At 37.4% G+C, this 21,273-nt stretch overlaps 1 protein-coding gene across 7 annotated transcripts in view; it reads right to left on the reverse strand.

Moving 5' to 3' along the window:
- Positions 1 to 4,394: 4,394 nt before the first annotated feature.
- Positions 4,395 to 21,273, reverse strand: part of MRPL42 (mitochondrial ribosomal protein L42) — a 76,831-nt gene continuing 59,952 nt past the window's right edge. For all 7 annotated transcript variants that reach the window (XM_074402431.1, XM_074402430.1, XM_074402435.1 and 4 more), the window contains one exon: positions 4,395 to 5,895. In XM_074402431.1, coding sequence (XP_074258532.1) covers positions 5,850 to 5,895 — 46 coding nt within the window. In that variant the 3' untranslated portion in view covers positions 4,395 to 5,849. The remainder of the gene's footprint in view (positions 5,896 to 21,273) is intronic.

Here is a 21,273-nt window from a genome sequence, read left to right on the forward strand (position 1 = left end):
AATTCTGTATTTTTAGTAGAGACAGGGTTTCACCATGTTGGCCAGAATTATCTCTATTTCTTGACCCTGTGATCTGCCCGCCACAGCCTCTAAAAGTGCTGGGATTACAGGCGTGAGCCACTGTGCCTGGCCTGCATAAAGTCTTTTTTAAGTGCTAAGAAAAAAAAAAAAAAAGGCAGGTGATTTGAACAGATAGTTCCCCAAAGATATGCATGCCCAACAAGTATATGAATACAAATTTAATGTTACTGATCATCAGAGAAATGCAAATTAAAACCATCAGATTACCTGGCCAACAAGGTGAAACCCCATCTCTACTGTAGTCCCAGCTACTTGGGAAGCTGAGGCAGGAGAATCACTTGAACCCGGGAGGCTGAGGTTGTAGTGAGCTGAGATTGCGCCACTATACTCCAGCCTGGGCAACAAGAGCGAAACTCTTAGAAAAAAAAAAAGAGAGAGACATTCTTGCTGAATTGAGGACTCAGAACAGGCTGGGTGTGGTGGCTCACCCTTCTAATGCCAGCACTTTGGGGGGCCATGGTGGGTGGATCACCTGAGGTCAGGAGTTTGAGATTAGCCTGGCCAACACGGTGAAACACCATCTCTACTGAAAATATAAAAAATTACCTGGGTGTGGTGGTGCACGCTTGTAATCCCAGCTACTCAGGAGACTGAGGCGGGAGAATCGCTTGAGCCTGTGAGGTGGAGCTTGCAGTGAGCCAAGATGGAGCCATTGCACTCCAGCCTGGGTGAGAGAGTGAGACCCTGTCTCAAATAAACAAAAAAAAGACTCAGAAGTAATGCTAAGGTTTCTACCCTCTATTCTCCTATTTAATGAGAACTGTGAGACTCTGCCTCCATTTCTCCATTTAAAAACAAGAGCTCATTTACAAGCAACATGGCAGGAATTTAGGCAGTCATGATTGTGAAGCATTTCTGCAGGAGGATGCTATTTAAGTATGAGGTTGTTACTAAATCAAAATGAATGCCTTTGTGCAAAACTAGAAAGCACATTACATATTGTTCCTGAGCATTTCTTCCCAGTGCATTCAAAGTACTCTCACATTCAGAAGGTTAAACAGCACATTAAAAAACAGGAGGCTGATGGCTGAGCTCAATTGGGAAGATCTTTCTTTGGTGCTAAAATGCTTGAAAATTATTTTGGGAAGACTATGAGCAAGTTATTTTGAACTTCTGGGAAAAAAAAAATCTGAGGAAGCATTCCCTTTGCTTAAAAGCAATGGAGACATTTATTTATGCCTTTAGCAAATAAAATAGTTTGCTTACTACCAGTGTTTGTGGGCTGATATTCAACTTGACTTATCTTCTGGAAATTTTAAAAACATACACAGAAACTTAAAAAGTACTCTTTGAGTAAGGGTTTACCTGAAGTACCCAAAGCCATTCAAAATGAGGGCACATAATATCTTTTTTTTCTTCTTGAACATTTTTGGAATCTAATTAAAGATGCTTCTTAGAATATGTGGAAACCACAAATGGTATTTTGCATATCACTATCATTCCAGTTCTAATCTTATTAGGTGTTTAGCTAGAGGCAAGTAGAATTAGGGCATGATGTGACACAGATGTTAATGAGTTGCTGAGAAACTACATACTCTATCCCCAGGAAAACACAAAAACACACATTCTCAAAATTCTATATAATTTCAGGAATTTCCTAGATATCCCCACCCCAAATCCCATTCATGAAATCCTTAGCTCAAAATCCTGTGCACTAGAGCAATTTCTTTTACAAAACCATACTCAGATGCCTGTGAAGCAATGAATGTGTTAGGCAATGTTAGGCAGTAGGAACAGCGATACACCTAGTCAGACAGGGTCCCTAGAAGTCATGGAGCTTAAAGTCTAGTAGGGGAGATGGAGATTTATCAAATAATCACACAAAAAGATGCCTAATTACAAACTTTGATAAGTGCTATGAAGTATTGCAGGTAACAATGGAATCTAATCCAGTTCCTCTAAAGAAGTTACATTTGGCCAGGCGCGGTGGCTCACGCCTGCAATCCTAGCACTTTGGGAGGCCGAGGTGGGTGGATCACACCTGAGGTCAGGAGTTCAAGACCAGCCTGGCCATCATGGAGAAACCCCATCTTTAAAAAAAAAAAAAAAAAAAAAAAAGAAGTTACATTTTAGGGTCCATATAAAGAATGTTGTGCAGGGAAGGTAAAGGAAACACAGCATGGTAAAGTGCTGCAAAGGAAATACGGCAATAATAAGGGCTCTCACAGGTTTAAGCTCAGACTTGAAACTTGTATACTTTATATGCTTTGAAATGAGACGTATACTAAATTTAAAGTGGCTGATCAAATTAAAATATTTTCCATTCCCTGCCTACCAAATTGATAAAGATTTTTAAAAATTCTAATAGAAGTAAAATAATCTATTTCCATATACTGCTGTCAGAAGTATGCAGTTTAGGCCAGGCGCGGTGGCTCACGCCTGTAATCCCAACACTTTGAGAGGCCAAGGCGGGTGAATCACTTGAGGTCAGAAGTTCGAGACCAGCCTGACCAACATGGTGAAAACCCATCTCTACTAAAAATACAAAATTAGCCAAGCATGGTACTGCACACCTGTAATCCTAGCTACTTGGGAATCTGCGGCAGGATAACTGCTTGAACCCAGAAGGTGGAGGTTTCAGTGAGCCGAGATTGCGCCACTGCACTCCAACCTGGGCACCTGGGCAGAGCAAAACTCCGTCTCCGAAAAAAAAAAAAAAAAAAAAAAGTATGCAGTTTAAACCACTGACTTTAAAAATGGATGCCTTCTGATTCCATGTTTACACTTACAGAAACAAATCTAAGATAACAGTAGTGACCTTGCCAGCTTCTAATGAGATTATAAGAAAATAAAAAATAAATTTAAAAAATAAAAAAAAAAAGAAAATGATAATAATCCACCAGGATGTTAATAACAACATTATTTACAAGATGAAACAAACAGAAACAAAGAGTATGTCTAACAGCAGGGAGTAAATTAAATTATGACAATCCAGATTACAGAATAATATGCACCCATTAAATCAGAGTATTTAATGACATGGAAAAAATTCCTATTAAGTGAAAAAAGCATTATAAAACGGCATACGTTGGCTGGGCACGGTAGCTCACATCTGTAATTCCAGCACTTTGGGATGCTGAGGCAGGTGGATCACGAGGTCAGGAGTTTGAGACCAGCCTGACCAACACGGGAAACCCCATCTCTATTTAAAAAAAAAAAAAAAAAAAAAGGGAAAAGGTTATGAGCCCTCATTTTTATTTTTGAAATATATTTATGCAGAGAAACACAAAGGAAGAAGGTATACAACGTTAACAATATTATCTTTAAAAAAAATAAGGCTGGACACGGTGGCTCACACCTGTAATCCCACATTTTGGGAGGCTGAGGAGGGTGGATTGCTTTGAGCCCACAAGTTCAAGACTAGCCTTGGCAACATGGCAACACCCTATCTCTATAAAAAGATGAAAACAATTAGCCAGGCGTGGTGGCACAGGTGTGTAGTCCCAGTAATTCAAGAGGCTGCGGTGACAGGACTGCTTGAGCCCAGGATATTGAGGTTGCAGTGTGCTGTAATTATGCCACTGCAATCCATCCTGGGTGACAGAGCGAGAACTTGTCCTAAAAAAAAAAAAAAAAAAAAAAAAGGATTGATTTTTGTTATTGGCCTACTCAGAATATTCCAGCACTTAATTTCACTATTACCATTTATTCTGTTAGTCATTCTCTGCTAAGGAACATCCAAATTCTCAGCTAATTAAGTGCTTTTAAAAGTCACCTTTGGGTGAGATATTCAAACTAAACCCTGAGTGAGAGTGCCCTCTGGTGGATTCACCAATAATGATTGAACAAGAACTGTGTAGTGAGTTTTTCATGAAGCTAACTGTATTTAATTTAAAGAAGCATTCCTCTTTATGAATTTTAAAATGTCTGTAAAACAGACAAATAAATAGATCTTTCATAAAATGTTAGTGATGGTGGATAACAGGTTCTTATCCCTGGGGGCGGGGAAGAGTGGCTGGGGGAGCAGAGAGCAGGTGATGCTGGTGATGAAATATGTGCTTACTTAGCAAAATTAAAAATCAGCAACCCATGAAAAGCAGAATCTCAGGAAGTACAGTGTACATCTATACTACCAGTACAGTAAAGTCAAAGTTAATGTGCCAAAGCACTGACACATAATTATGTGAGTTTGGGTGTCTGAGGACAATCCCTATTTAGTAAAGCTTGGTATTTGGAAGAAAAATCTTCATCATTATATTTTGATTTGTTTTTTAGTTCTTTCTACATTTATAACATAGCTAAAAATTTGTAGAATTTTGGATATAAGTCAACCTGAAAGAAAACCAAACATTTTTCAAGAATACATCATTGACAAAGCTTGTAAATATTTCTGATTTATTAAATTCAATCAAACTTATTTTTTTAATCTTTCCAAATGAAATTTATATTAATGGAAAAAGTAAGCCACTTAAAAGTATTTCTTTTGGGTAACAGAAGGTCACCATTATTAATTATTTCCTTTACTCTCTCCTACTTCACTGGCTACTTAAAACTTCAACTATAGTTCCTTTACTAAAAGAACTAGATCAAACAACGGACTTTGAATGAGAAATTATTTTTCACATCAATTTTACTGTATCACAAACATTTTACAGCATAAGTTTAAATAAAGCAACTTTCTACCTTATTAAAAGATTCTTCACCTCCTTAATAGAGGTGAAGGGGAAGCAATGCTATTAAGGATCATATGTAACTAGTAGTGGCAGCAGAGTTATCTATTAACATTCTGATAACATTAGTCTAGTGGCACTAACATTTTAACACAGAGCTGCAGCTGTTTGCATGTGTTCTGAAGCTAGCATAATCTTTAAGACAGCCAGGAAAAAAACCCTCAAAACCAATTACATAATACTCTCTCTAGAAAAATCTCTAGGAAAGCACATTCTTGGGTGAAAGAAAACCACCCCTTTGTCATTGTGATGCACTGAAAAAAAGCTTTGAAGCCTGACAATTTGGCTCCTGGCTCTCTCACTTGTTTGGTAGGGTTCGAGTCACTGTAAAATGCAATTACGTCCCTTCTTCAAAGGATTATTTTGAGAATTTAACAAGAATGGATGGAAGGGGCCTAGTAGCCAGTAAAACCTGATCAAAATATCAGTAATTTAATTATTTCCTAGAAGCCAACTGAAACATTATAACATTTATTTTCTTGGTAGACCTTACGAGTTTATTCTCAAAGCCAATTTAAAAATCTCCCTCAGGAAAGCCATGTACCTTTTTATTAATCAGATTTATACTACTAACAATGTTTGGCTAATGATGCAAAAATACTTAAATCATACTAGACACACAAAAACAGATGTTTCTCAACTTATGGTAGAATTACATCCCAATAAACCCACTGTAAATTAAAAATATCATAAATTCAAAATGCTAGCCTACCTTAAATATGCTCAGAACACTTACATTACCCTACAGTTGAGCAAAATCAACTAACACAAAGCCTATTTTATAATAAAGTGTTCTGATATAACCTATTGATGTTCTACTGAATATGCATGGCTTTGGCACTATGGAAAAGTCCTAAATTGGAGACCATACATAAATGAAAGACTAAAATTGAAAAAGAAAAAGAAAATGTGATACGTTTCTCTAAATGAGAATGTCAAATCCAGAATTATTTGACATATATAAAAGTATACATTCTAATATATGAAAAGGTATTTTATCATTATTACTTTACTACATATTAGTGAATACACCAGATGGCATTTTTTCAAATTGCAAATGAGGCACATTTCTCTTTGATTCTCCCAGGAACCTCAGCATCATCTGTCTTTTGGAGGATTTGGATTCTTACGACATCTGTGATACCTTGAAAAGAAGAAAATAACTTGGAATAAGATTACTTTAATAAAAATTAATTATTCCTGATAAAATCTTAAATTTCCATGATTATTTTGCTATTGGAACTACTTTTTAAAAAATCAATGAAACTATGTATCAAGCATTTCTTAATAATAAGCCACATTCTCCCACTGTGAAAATTTGTTTTCTTTTCTTTTTGTAATCATTTTTTTTTTCCCCTAGAGACTGGGTCTCACTTTATTGCCCAGGCTGAAGTGCAGAGGTTATTCCTAAGCTCAGTAACAGTGTACTACAGCCTCAAGCTCCTAGCACAAGGGATCCTCCTTACCTTACCCTGCCTAGAAGCTGGGACAATAGGCACATCACCACAAACTAAGCATTTAAAATAGTTTTCTTTCACATCTTGAGGATGATTTCAACATGATAACCTAGATTACTGACTTTGAATTAAAAACTAATGGTTGTTTGTCTTTGTAGTAAAGAAATATCACATCTAGTGAGATTTAGGCTTCTAAAACATTTAAAAAAAAAAAAAAAAGAAAAAAGAAAAAAGAAACACCACATCATGAACATGTTCTGTTAAAGGTTTATTTACAAGGGGCTATTTTTCTCTAACTGGAGGTCTTTCAACATGTAAAATCATGTTTTAATATAAAGTAAGATGTAACTAGTAATGTGTTTGTGGAAAAATGTGTAATATCATGGAAAAATGGAAGAATTGCAAATCAGAACAGTGAGGAACCTTTCACTTGTTTTTGAGATCACAAACATGTTAAAATCATAATGCCCAATCCAAGCACAGGTGTGGTGAAATTAGCAGTATCAGACCTGACTGCTTAAAAGTATAAATTGGTACAATACTTTTGAAAAGCAGTATGATAAGATGTATCAAAAAATATTCATAACTTCCGACCTAGTAATTCTTCTTCTACCACTCTATATCAAAGGAATATAGAAAAAGTAACTGAAATATTAAGGAAGAATACAGGAGGCAAATTTATATATACAGTATCATAACCATGTAAAAATAAGCAAACTAACAAAACTTACATATAGATAAAGAGAAATGAAATGCATTGTTGGCAGTGATAGTTTGAGTGATTTCACTATGGAGAATTTTTCTTTTTGCTTCTCTGTACTTCCTTTTTTTCTTTATTAAGAAAAATTTCTGTGTAGAGTACATGTGTTTTTGTGATGAGTTATCTTCAAAAATTTCCTTCTGGTCAGATTTTGGCAAGCTGATCATGAGTTAATTTTCAGTTTTCAAATTTTGCTAATGTGGAAATTCAGTTTTATACTATAAATGGTAAGACATGCACCCTATGATCTTTGGTTGTTAGGCTATCTAAAGCATTTTTTTGGGTTGCGTGCAGTGGCTCACACCTGTAATCCCAACACTTTGGGAGGCCAAGGCAGGCAGATCATGAGGTCAGGAGATCAAGAACATCCTGGCTAACACAGTGAAACCCCATCTCTATTAAAAATAAATAAATAAAAAAAGGTATCTAAAGCATTTTTTTGCTTCAGGTTTCGTAGAGGCAACTTCCTGATACATTGTTTTTTTTTTTTTTTTTTTAAACTGCAAAATATAGGAATTAAGTTGAAAACAATGAAGTGCATCTGTATATAATACCATGGAACAGTAAGTTGTCAAAATACACACACAGTAAAATACCATTTGTATAAACATTTCTACATGTGCTTACATTGGCGTAGGGAAAACTATGTTTTTTTCTAAAAGGTTTCATTAACATACCAGGTAATCAGAAAGGCATTCTCTCAAAGCAGGGAGAATGTTTATCAGAATAGTGGTTCTAGAAAGGGTATGGGAAGTCATTAATTTCTTGAAATTATTTGTAAAAATTTTGAATATGTGTTTTTCTGGGCAGTGGATTCAGAACTTTCATCAGACTCTCAATGAAGTCTGAGACCTTGAGGTCGGGAGATACAGACCATCCTGGCCAACATGGTGAAACCCCGTCTCTACTAAAATTACAAAATTAGCTGGGCATGGTGACGCACACCTGTAACCGCAGCTACTTGGGAGGCTGAGGCAGGAGAATTGCTTGAACCTGGGAAGTGGAGGTTGCAGTGAGCCGAGATTGCGCCACTGCACTCCAACCTGGCAACAGAGCAAGACTGTCTCAAAAAAAAAAGTCATTCAGCATACACCCTTCAACTATATTTACTACTCAAGATTGACTGAAAATGTTTGAGACTCTGATAGCTCTAAACTGAACAAAGTCAAGTTCTAAAATATGCTCAATAAACGTCAAATAGCATTTACAGATTTCTTATCATGCATGAATTTTAATGTACACTACAATCACTAGCCAAAAGCAATAACCTTAATTTTAGGATGACCTTATTCTATCATCCAGATTGGGAACCTTGCAAGTACTATTAATAATTAGCACAAGAGCTAAACTGAGATTGCTCCTGGCAAACCACGTCATATTGTTACTCTTCTTAAAATTATGCAATGACTCAGTGACATCTGGAACACTGGTCCATAGCTCTTAACCCAGAGAACTTTACCTCCTGGTTTATACTAAGCTAGGTAATCAAATCTGTTTCTTACTGATGAAAGTAGCTAATTTTTGTTGTCTCTGTGGGAAAATACTAGTTTCCTAAAGTAGTACTATTATTCATGCATTTGTAAGATTGCCCTGTATTTCAGAAATTTAGGATTATTTTCTCCTTCCTTCCTGCCTGCCTGTCTCCCTCCCTCCCTCCCTCCCTTCTGCTCTTGCTCTTTCTTTCTTTCTGAAGGGTCTTGCTCTACCACACAGGATGGAGTGTAATGACACAATCATAGCTAACTGCACCCTCAAACTTCTTGACTCAAGTGATTCTTCCACCTCAGTCTTCTGAGTAGGTAGGACTACAGGCATGCGCCACCATGCCCAGCTAATTTTTAAAAATTATGGGAGCCAGGCACAGTGGCTCATGCCTGTAATCCCAGCACTCTGGGAGGCCAAGATGGGTAGACCACTTGAGACCAGGAGTTTGAGACCAGCCTGGGAAACTCGGTGAAACCTCATCTCAACAAAAACTTTAAAAAGTAGCCAGGCATGGTGGTATGCATCTATAGTCCCAGCAACTCAGGAGGCTGAGGTAGGAGAATCTCTTGAACTTGGGAGGTGAAGCTGTAGTAAGCTGAGATCAGGCCACTGCATTCCAGGCTGGGTGACAGAGCAAGACCCGTCTCAAAAATAAATAAATAAATAAAAAGGTATTATGAGAATCAGAATCATTTATCCATTTTAAAATCTGCAAGCACCTACTACGTGTAGGTCCTAACGATTCTGTAATACACAAAACAAGATAAAAATCCCAACTTTTATCTTACACTCCAATGCAGGAGACAGAAAAATAAGATATACAAGTTGGCCAGGGAAGGCTTCATTGAGTAAAAACCTGAAGGAAGTAAGAGAGCTAGCTTTACCAATACTGAGAGGAAGTATGTTCTAGGCAGACAAACAGCAAGTATAAAGGCCCCGAGGTGGAAGGAAGGGCATGTTCAAAAGCAGGAAAGAGGCTATGTAGCCAGAATGCATGAGCAATGAAAAGATGGTAGAGCATGAGAGCAGAGAGGTAATGCAAGACCAAATCATGCAGCTACTTGTAGGCCTTGAGTTCTTCTGAGTGAGACAGGAAGCTGCTTGAGAATTTTCAACAGAAAAATTACAAGAACCAAGGAAACTGTTAAAAGGGTAACTCTGGCTGCTATGCTACAAACAGACTGCAGCGAAGCAAAGGAAGCAGCTGGGAGACCAATTAGGAAGTTATTTCAACAAAACGGGCAAGAATGATAATTTGGACCAGGATAGTGGCAGAGGGGATGGTGATAAGTGATCAAATCTGGATATTTTTTGGAGACAGAACTAACAACATTTGCTAATAGACCAGATGTTGGGTATTGAACAGAGAGAGGAATCAACAATGGTACCAAGGTTTTTGGCCCAAGCAGCTAAGAATAGAGCTGGCATTAACTGAGAGAGCAGGCTGCAGGAAAAGTTGGTTTGTGGAGGACGATCACAAGCGCAGTTAGACACATACCAAGTTAAGGATGCCTATTACACATGTCAAGTAAGCAGTTGGATATGTAAGTCTAGAGGTCAAGGGACAGATCTTGACCACAGATGGGTATGGAAGCCATCATCACCCATAATACTATGGGTCTGGATGAGATTCCTGTCCTAGAGAATGGGACAGAAAAGTGGAGCAGTCCAAGCACTGATTCTTGGGGCACTCCAAAATCTAGAGGCAAGGGAGAGGAAAAGGAACCACCAAGATAAATCAAGATACTATATTAACTTTAGATATGTAAAAAGAATTTCAATAGTTACTAAGGTTGAATTAATGAGGAAAGTAATAGACACACCATCAGGAACTCTATAATGAGACAGCCAAGGGGTCCCCAGAGAAACTCCGACCAGCCTGCTCACTGGGAAAATGGGTGGAGCCTCGGGAAGTCTGTGCTGTTTGCAAGAAATGGAACTGGGCTTCTCATGATCTGGTATGGTAATCTGGGGATTCAATCTGTGAGACGGGGGCCTGTTAACAGGAACTTCTCTTGCTTTGCTGAGTGTTTTCCTTTATACCCAATAAACCCTGACATTCCCTACCCTTCAAATTGTCTAGGAACGTAATTTTTTGTGGTCGTGTGTCTTTAGCTGACCTAAGGAAAAAGTCCTATTAAAATAATATTGCTCAAATGATGTGTTCTAGGAAGATTAGAAGGAATGCTTTATGACTTGATTTTTTTCATGCCAAGTAAGGAAGACTAAAGAAAGGAAGAAAAGCTTGCACACAGAGATGCTGGCAACTGAGGGCCATGACATGCTTCCTGAATAACAGCAACACAGAAGGCCAGAAGGACATACCTCAGGGGTGGCTGCTGGAAGACAATACAATTCAGAACTGTGGCCTCAAGAATTATTTACAAAGCCACTGCTGAATGTAAATTCCTTTAGGGAGTACAAAATAAATGAGTTTGCAGAAGAAGCACCTTCCAAAGAATATGTTTGAAGCCCCATGACTTCAGGTAAACAAAATAAAATGCCTAAGCTAGTTTAATTTGTTTTCATCACCTTTAATATTACATGGGAAGTAACAGAAGCTTCGTGGTTATATATGCTATTTTTAGAAAAAAATCAACCTTTGCACAATTAAATATAAAAACAGTCATCCAGACAAAAGCAAAGGTTTTAACTTAAAACCTCAAATTAACCCCAAACCCAGCATCTTGGATTTCCTCATCACCCATCCCCCACACTAAGAATTCAAACAGTTCCAGTACCCAATCTTGGTATGAAGCCCAAATCTAAGAAGACTCTTTGAATTGACATCCTAAAATAAACAGAATCGCCAGAATAAGAAAAGGCAAAATAAAGCTCACAAACGTGTGCTTATTTATTATTTTTTGAGGCAGGGTTTCACTCTGTTGCCTGGGCTGGAGTGTAGTGGCACAATCTCAGTTTACTGCAACCTCCTCCTCCCAGGCCCAAGTGATCCTCCCAACTCAGCCTCCTAAGTAGCTGGGACTAGAGAAGCGTACTACCATACTTGACTGATTTTTTTGTTGTTTGTATTTTTTGAAGAGATGGGGTTTGCCATGTTGTCCACGGTGGTCTCCAACGCCTGGGCTCAAGCAGTCTGTCCACCTCAGCCTCCCAAAGTGCTGGTATTACAAGCATGTAATCCTGGTGCACAGATTTAATAGTAAACACTTCTGATTTTCCGACATGAGATAATCTGATCAACAATACTTACTAGCCACTGGCCTATTCAGCATCAATTCTTTACGGTACAACCTACACACCCAGTTCACCCACCTTGGGTGAGGCCAATAATTAGATACAGGTGACGTCAAGACTGAATGAAATGGGGCAACACCTCTGGATCATTAAGGATTTGCTGACCTTGATTAAGAATCTGATAATGAGAAACACCTTAACCCACTTGTGATCTACCTGGATAAACTGCAACTGAATAAATCCATATAACCTGGTACTCTGGAAATAAAAACTTCCAAGAATCACTGGGAAATTTACCAGGGGAACAACCTCAAAACTACCATAAAGTACCATTACAAAGAGGAACTGAACACATTAAAGAAGCTGTAAAGACAATTAGGTGAGATAGTATTCCATCAGACACTAATTTAGTACCCATACATTGTATTAAGGATACTGTGTTAGAATTCTTGTGGAAAATTACAAAACAGAAAATGCTTTTATTTTTTATTTTTATTTTTTTTTTGACACAGAGTCTCGCTCTGTCATCCAGGCTAGAGTCCCGTGGCACAACCTCAGCTCACTGCAGCCTCTACCTCCTGGGTTCAAGCAATTCTCCTGCCTCAGCCTCCAGAGTAGCTAGGATTGCAAGGGCACACCACCATGCCCAGCTAATTTTTGTATTTGTAGTAGAGATGGGGTTTTGCCATGTTGGCCAGGCTGGTCTCAAACTCCTGACCTCAAGTCATCCACCCGCCTCAGCTTCCCAAAGTGCTGGGGTTATGGGCATGAGCCACTGCACCTGGCCACATCCTTGACAAAGAGAAAATAATCCAGAGAAGAAAATTTAACCAAAAAAGTCACCTAAAAATATAAATATAATATTAACAGATACCTAATAAACTATAATTATATGTAGTTGTGCTAACAGGGACAGTAGATATTCAAAATGAATATTAAAAAATAAAATGAAGTAAGCAGGCTAAGAGCAAACAGCAGAGGAAGAGTAAAAGTCTTGAAAACTGAGGGATAAAGTATTTTAAATAGCTTGATGTTGAAATGAGATGGGGCACTGATGTCAGATTAGGTTAAAAAAAAAAGGCAAGTTCCAACTATATGCTGCCTATAAGAAATCCACTTTAAAAAAGAAAATAGAAAAAAAAGAAAAATAAAAAAAAGAAATCCACTTTAAAAACAAAGATAAGCAGGTTGAAAGTAATACAGAGATGACAAAGGTGACATTACAACCAATCCCACAGAAATACAACAGATGCTCAGAGATTATTATTTTGGGGGGGGGATGGAGTTACGCTCTTGTCCCCCAAGCTGGAGTGCAATGGCATCGATCTAGGCTCACTGCAACCTTGGCCTCCTAGGTTCATGCAATTCCTCAGAGACTATTATTACAAACACTTCCATATACACAAACTAGAAAATCTAGAGGCAATGGATACATTCTTGAAAACATACAACCTCCCATGATTAAATTGGGAAGAAAATGAAACCTCAACAGAAGAACAATGAGTTCTGAAACAGAATCAGTAATTAAAAACCTACCAACCAAAAAAAAAAAATGCCTGGACCAGATAGATTCACAGCTGAATTCTACCAGATGTACAAAGAGCCAGTGCCAATCCTAATGACACTACTCCCCAGACCCACAAAAAAAAAACTAAGGAGGAAGGCCTCCTCCCAACTCATTCTACAAAAATGACATGATCCTGATACCCAAATTTGGCAGAGACATAACATAATAAATTAAACTGTAGGCCGATATCCCCGACAAACGTGGACGCTAAAATCCTCAACAAAATACGAGCAAACCAAATCTAGCAGCAAGTCAAATTATTAATTCACCACGATCAAGCAGGCTTTCTGCCTGGGATTTGAGGCTGACTCAACATATGCAAATAAATAAGTGTGATTCATCAAAAAGACAGAATTAAAAACAAAAAATACATGATTATTTCAATAAACATGGGAAAAAACCATCAATAAAATCCAAATTCCTTCATGATAAAAATCCTCAACAAACCAGGGATTGAAGGAACATACTTCAAAATAGTAACAGCCATTTATGACAAACGGCCAACCTACTAAATGAGCAAAAGCTGAGAGCATTTCCACAGCCAACATCCTGAATGAGCAAAAGCTGAAAGCATTTTCTTTAAGAACTGGAACGAAGTAAGAATGCCCACTCTCACCACTCCTATTCAACATAGTCCCACGGAAGTTCTAGCCAGCGCAATCAAGAAAGAGAAAAAATAAAGGCATTTAATTAGGAAAAGAAAAAGTCAATAATCTCTCTTCACTGACAATATGATTCTACACTTAGAAAACCCTAAAGATTCAGCCAAAAGGCTCCTAGACCTGATAAACAACTTCAGTAAAGTTTCAGGATACAAAATCAATGTACAAAAATCAGTAACTTTTCTATATACCAATAATATTCAAGCTGAGAGCCTGAAGTCCACAATTATAGTTGCAGATTTCAACATTCCTCTCATAATAATTGATTAAATAGAAAATGAGTAAGGATAAGGAAAACAATGCTACCAATCCCATTTACAATAACCACAAGAAAATGTAAAATGCCTAGGAATACATCCAACGAAGGAGGTGAAAGGCTCAACTATAAAGCAGTGCTGAAAGAAATCACAGATGACACAAACAAATGGAGAAATATTCCATGCTTATGGGTTAGAAGAATCAATACTGTTAAAATGTTTATACTGCTCAAAGCCATCTACAGATTCAATGCTATTCCTGTCAGACTACCAACATCATTTCACATAGTTAGAAAAAACTATTCTAGGATGGGCACTGTGGTTCACGCCTGTAATCCCAGTACTTTGGGAGGCTGAGACGGGTAGATCACCTGAGGTCAGGAGTTCAAGACCAGCCTGGCCAACATGGTGAAACCCTGTCTCTACTAATAATAGCCAGGCATGATGGTGCACACCTGTAATCCCAGCTACTCAGGAGGCTGAGGCAGGAGAATCACTTGAACTGGGAGGCAGAGGTTGCAGTGAGCAGAGACCGTACCATTGCACTTCAGCCTGGGAGACAAGAGCAAAATTCTGTCTCAAAAAGAAAGACAGACACAGAGACAAATGGAACAAAATAATAAACCCCAAAATTAAGCCATACACCTACAACCAAGTGATCTTTGACAAATGGTATAGGATAACTGGCTAACCATATGCAGAAGAATGAAACTGAACCCTGACCTACCACCATATATAAAAACTAAAGACAGATTAAAGACTTAAATATAAGACCTCAAGCTACAAAAATCCTAGAAGAAAACCTAGGAAATATAATTCTGCTTACATTTTTCTTTTCTTTCAAAGAAAGAAACAAAAGCCACATTCAAAGAAATACCATTATGGAAGACATTGGCCTTGATAAAGAATTTATAACTAAGTACTCAAAAGTGATTATAACAAAAACAAAATTTGACAAGTGGGACCTAATTAAAACAAAGAGCTTCTGCTCAGCAAAAGAAACTATCAACAGAGTAAACAGACAACCTGCAGAATAGAAGATATTCACAAACTATGCATCCAACAAAGGTCTACTATGTGAAATCTGTAAGAAACTTCAATCAACAAGCAAAAAAACAAATAACTCCATTAAAAAGTGAGCAAGGGAAATGAACAGATACTTCTCAAAAGAAGACATACAAGCAGCCAACAAACATGAAAAAATGCTCAACATCACTAATCATCAGAGAAATGCAAATAAAAATCACAGTGTGATACCAGCTGACACTAGTGAGAATGCTATTATCAAAAACAGAAAAAATAACAAACGTTGGCAAGGCTGCAAAGAAAAGCGAATGCTTACATACTGTTGGTGGGAATGTAAATTAGTTCAACCACTGTGGAAAGCAATTTGGAAATTTCTAAAAGAACTAAAAACAGAACTGCCATTCGACCCAGCAATCCCGTTACGAGGTAAATACCCAAAGGAACAGAAATTGTCCCACCAAAAAGACACATGTAATTCTATATTCATTGTAGCACTACTCACAACAGCAAAGACATGGAATCAACCTAGGTGCCTGTCAACGGTGAACTGGATAAAGAAAATGTGGTGCATATACACCATAGAATACTATATAGAAATAAAAAAGAACAAAATCACATCCTTTGCAGCAGCACATATGCAGTTTGAAGCCATTATCCTAAGCGAATTGATGCTGAAACGAAAAACCAAATACCACATGTTCTCACTTACAAGTGGGAGCCAAAAACTGGGTACACATGGACATAAAGATGGAAAACAGAAAACACTGGAATAGGCAGGAGGGGAAGAGGTGGGAGAAGGTTGAAGAATTAGCTATTGGGCACTATGATCACTGCCTGGGTGATGGGTTCATTCGTACTCCAAACCTCAGCATCATACAGTATACCCTTTGTGCACCCCCTGAATCTAAAAATTGAAATAAAACAAAAACCAAATTCTTATCTTTGGGTCTTCCAGGAAACAAAATCTAAGACAGCATCTATTAAAAACAGCTACAGCCAAAAAAAAAAAAAAGTTAAAGAATAGAAAAACATGTCATGCAAACACTAAGCAAAAGAAGGCTGGGCTAGGCATGGTGGCTCACATCTGTAATCCCAGCACTTTGGGAGGCCAAGGTGGGTGGGTCACTTGTGGCCAGTTCAAGACCAGCCTGGCCAACATGTGAAACCCTGATTCTACTACAAATAACAAAAATTAGCAGAGTGTGATGGCACACACCTGAAATCTGAGCTACTTGGGAGGCTAAGGTATGAGAATCACTTGAACCTGGAAGCTGGAGGTTACAGTGAGCCAAGATCATACCACTGTACTCCAGCCTGGGCAACAGAGTAAGATTCTGTATCAAAAAAAAAAAAAAAAAAAAAAAAAAAGGGAAACAAAGAACTCCAAATTATAGTCCAAATTATAGTTGATTTTAATATTCCTCTCATAATAATTGGTTAAATAAATATGAAATGAGTAAGGTTAAAGAAAACAACATTATCAACCACTAGAGCTAATAGATATTTTTAGAACACCACACTCAACAATGGCAGAAAAAAATATTTTGTTTTCAAATGCACATGACACATTTATCAAGACAGACCATAATCTGGGCCATAAAACAAGTCTCAATTAACTTAAAAAGACTCAAATCATACAAAGTATGTTTTTGAGAGGGAAAATTACAGCATTAAAATGCTTAAATTAAAAAAGCAAACAGGTTTCCAAATCATAAGCCTTAAAAACTGGAAAAAGGGGAAACTGAACCCATAATAAGCAGAAGGAAGGAAATAACAATGAGTAAAAACCAATGAAATAGAAAACAGAACAACCATAGAGTCCTACATGTCTAGTAATCAAATGTGTAAATCAAAACTTTTCCACAAAGAAAACTCCAGAACCTGATGGCTTCACTGGTGAATTCTACCAAACATTTGAGAAAGAAATAACTATGACTCAGGAAAGATTCCAAATTTTAAAAAAAAGAAAGAATACCTATTCCATATATATATATATATATATCCTTCCAGAGAACTGAAGAGAATACTACTAAACCCATTCTATGATGCAAGCATCATTCCTGATACCAAAAACAGACAGGTATTATAGAACTACAGAATAATATCCCTAATAAACAAAGAGGTAAAAATTATACACTGAAGTTTAGCAAATGAACCCAACAATATATAATAAGAACAACACATCATGACTAAGTAGAGTTTAGTCCAGAAGTGAAAGGTTGGTTTAACATTTAAAATCATGTAATATAATTCACCATATTAAAAGACTAAGAAAAACAACCATACAGACTATAAAAGAAGTAAACTTGTTTTTATACATAGGTGCCATGGTCATCTACTGTTTTTATTCATAGGTGCTTTGATCATCTATTTTGAGAAACCTAATATATAAAAAAGTTACTAGAACTGTCTTAAGGTCACAGTATAAAAGGTCAAGAAACAAAAATCAACTGTATTTCTAGATACAAACAAAAAAAATTAAAATTGAAAACCCAATACCATCGCCGGGCATGGTGGCTACACCTGTAATCCCAGCACTCTGGGAGGATGAAGCAGGAGGATCACCTGAGGCCAGGAGTTTGAGAGCAGCCTGGGCAACATAGCAAAACCTTGTCCCTGTTTTTAAAAAATAAAAATTAGGCCAGGTGGTGTGACTCACTTCTGTAATCCCAGCACTTTGGGAGGCTGAGGCAGGTAGATCACAAGGTCAGGAGTTTGAAACTAGCCTGGGCAAGATGGTGAAACCCTGTCTCTACTAAAAAAAAAAAAAAATTACAAAAATTAGCTGGGCATGGTGGCAGGCACCTGTAATCCCAGCTACTTGGGAGACTGAGGCAGAATTGCTTGAACCCAGGAGGCAGAGGTTGCAGTGAGCTGAGATTGTGCCACTGCACTCTAGCCTGGACAACAGAGCAAGACTCCATCTCAAAAAAAAAAAAAAAAAATTAATTAAAACTCAGTATCATTTACAATAGCATAAACATATAAAATATTTGTGATAAATTTAACCAAAAAAAAGTACAATGTTCATATATGATAAACTATACAACATAGTTAAATGTACCATTTTCAAGGGTGAAAGATTCAATTTTGTTAAAAAAAAAAAATTAGGCCGGGTGCGGTGGCTCAAGCCCGTAATCCCAGCACTTTGGGAGGCCGAGGCGGGTGGATCACGAGGTCAAGAGATCGAGACCATCCTGGTCAACATGGTGAAACCCCGTCTCTACTAAAAATACAAAACATTAGCTGGGCATGGTGGTGCGTGCCTGTAATCCCAGCTACTCAGAAGGCTGAGGCAGGAGAATTGCTTGATCCCAGGAGGCGGAGGTTGCGGTGAGCCGAGATCGCGCCATTGCACTCCAGCCTGGGTAACAAGAGCGAAACTCCGTCTCAAAAAAAAAAAAAGAAAAAAAAAAATTATCCTAAAACTGATCTATAAATTAAATACAATTCCTTTCAAAATCCCAGTAGGGTTTTTACAGAAATCAATGAGCTGATTCTAAAATTTATATGAAAATGCAAAAGATAACTCTGAAAAAAACAACAAAGTGAGAGGATTTACTCTACCTGACAGCCAAAACAGTGAGATACTATAAAGATTGAAACATACATTAATGGAAAAAAAAAGTGGGGTCCAAGGATACACATACATGGTCAACTGATTTTCAACAGAGGATCTAGATAAATTCAATGAAAAAAGGATAATATTTTCAACTAGTAGTGCAGAAACGATGCAAATACAAAATAAACTTCAATCTATGCCTGACACCATATATAAAAATCAACTCAAAGTAGGTTACAGACCTAAATGTTGGCATTTTTAAGTATCAGAGTTTTTAAATTATAAAAATTCTAGAGGCCAGGCATGGTGGCTTATGCCTGTAATCCCAACACTTTGAGAGGTGGAGGCAGGCAGATTACTTGAGGCCAGGAGTTCAAGACCTGAGCAGTGTGGCAAAACCCCATCTCCACAAGAAATACACAAAAATTAGCCGGGCGTGGCAGCATGTGCCTATAGTCTCAGCTACTAGGGAGGTTGAAGTGGGAAAATCACCCGAGCCTGGAAGGTCGAGGCTGCAGTGAGTGGTAATTGTACCACTGCACTCCAGCCTGTGTGATAAAGTAAGACCCTGTCTAAAAAAAACAAAAAACTTCTCAAAGAAAATGTAAAACACAAAATGCCTGAATCACAAAAGGAAAAATTTACAAGTTAAACTTTATCAAAATTTAAAAACTTTTGCCCTTTAAAAGACACTATTTAAAAAGTGGAAAGGGTCACACCTGTAATCCCGGCACTGTGGGAGGCCCAGGAGGGCGGATCACCTGAGGTCAGGAGTTCGTGACCAGCCTGGCCAACGTGGTGAAACCCTGTCTCTACAAAAAATACAAATATTAGCGGGGCACTGTGGTACACGCCTGTAATCCCAGCTACTCAGGAGGCTGAGGCAGGAGAATCACTTGAATCCAGGAGAAGGAGGTTGCAGCGAGCCGAGATCGTATCACTGCACTCCAGCCTGAGTGACAGAGCCAGACTCAGTCTCAAAAACAAATACGTACATACATATATACATAGTGAAAAGGCAAGCTTAGATAGAAAAATATTTACTAAGTATATAGCTCATATAGCACTTTTATCTTCAAGTTTTATACCTTAATAAGACAACCAATTTGCTTTTTAAAAATAGGCAAAATATTTCTACAGACACTTAACTGAAAACAAATAAAAACCAAAACCCAACATATGAATGGCCAATAAGCACATGAAAAGATGTTCAACACTCAGGTAGGTTAGCCTCTACCTCTATGAATAGCCCTACCTCATATTATACCCAATTCCTTATGGAGAACATAGAAATAGAGAACATTTCTATTTTCTATTTTAAATACTTCTGCATAGTTTAAAAATACTTTTCTTTAAATGTGTGTTTTGGCCAGTCACAGTGGCTCAAGACTATAATCCCAGCACTTTGAGCACTTTGGATCACTTGAGGTCAAGAGTTCGAGAACAGCCTGGCCATCATAGTGAAACTCCATCTCTACTAAAAATAACAAAAATTAGCCAGGTGTGGTGGTGTGCGCCTGTAGTCCCAGCTACTTGGGAGGTCGAGGCATGAGAATCACTTGAACCTGGGAGGTAGAGGTTTCAGTGACCCAAGATTGCATCATTGCACTCCAGCCTGGGCAAAGACCAAAACTGCACCTCAAAAAAATAAAAATAAAAATAAAATAAAATGTGTGTGTTTTATATCTTTCAATAAAATCTTTAAAAAGAGGTTACACAGCCCCAGCTATTAAATTCATAATGAGTCCCATTCTTTTGACTTCTGTGACTTAAGAACTGTGAAATATTTAGTAAATCATCCTTCTATATATTAACTGACATTTAAAAAGAAATGGTCTGACTAGGAAAAACAAGCCAAGAATGAATGAATGAATCAACAGATGGATGGATAGATAGATAGAAAAAAAGAAAGTAATGGTCATTCATAGATAGATTCCAGAAACCAACATTTGAAAATGATTCACATTAATCTAAAATAAATATATAGACATCAAATAAATATGTGTTGAATAAGTGATTATACATAGGCTTATTTAAAATTCAGCAAAATGACACATCTAAAAGGACAATGCTTATAGATAAAATTTCTCTTTATATACATAAACTAGTCTCTGGGGTTGTTCTGCCAAGCTCTTTATTAGGATAGCTATTAGGACAATCAATTCCACCTAATTAAAGTCAATTTACAATCAAAAGTGCCTAGTAATTTCAATGGGAAAAACATACCAGGAGATTAACCAGCAGTCAAAAGCTGATTAGCAGTAAGATTAAGTAAATAAGTTTAAACATAGGTAGGGAACTAAACACTAATGTCTAAAAATAATATGCTCAGTTTTAAGACTCCTAATTAGTCTCCCTGTCTTCAGTCTTGTCTCCGTGAAGTTATAGACCTTTAGAGTGATGAATTGATTATGAATGCCTACAACAGATTGTAGCAATATGGAACATGCAGGAAAGAAACAATTACTGAAAGCCATTACAGAAGAAGTTCAAAGAAGGTTTGAACACAAATACCTGGATAACATGATACAAATCAAAAATAAACATG

The sequence above is a fragment of the Saimiri boliviensis genome, chromosome 7 (genome assembly GCF_048565385.1).
Source record: "Saimiri boliviensis isolate mSaiBol1 chromosome 7, mSaiBol1.pri, whole genome shotgun sequence".
Taxonomy (NCBI): domain Eukaryota; kingdom Metazoa; phylum Chordata; class Mammalia; order Primates; family Cebidae; genus Saimiri; species Saimiri boliviensis.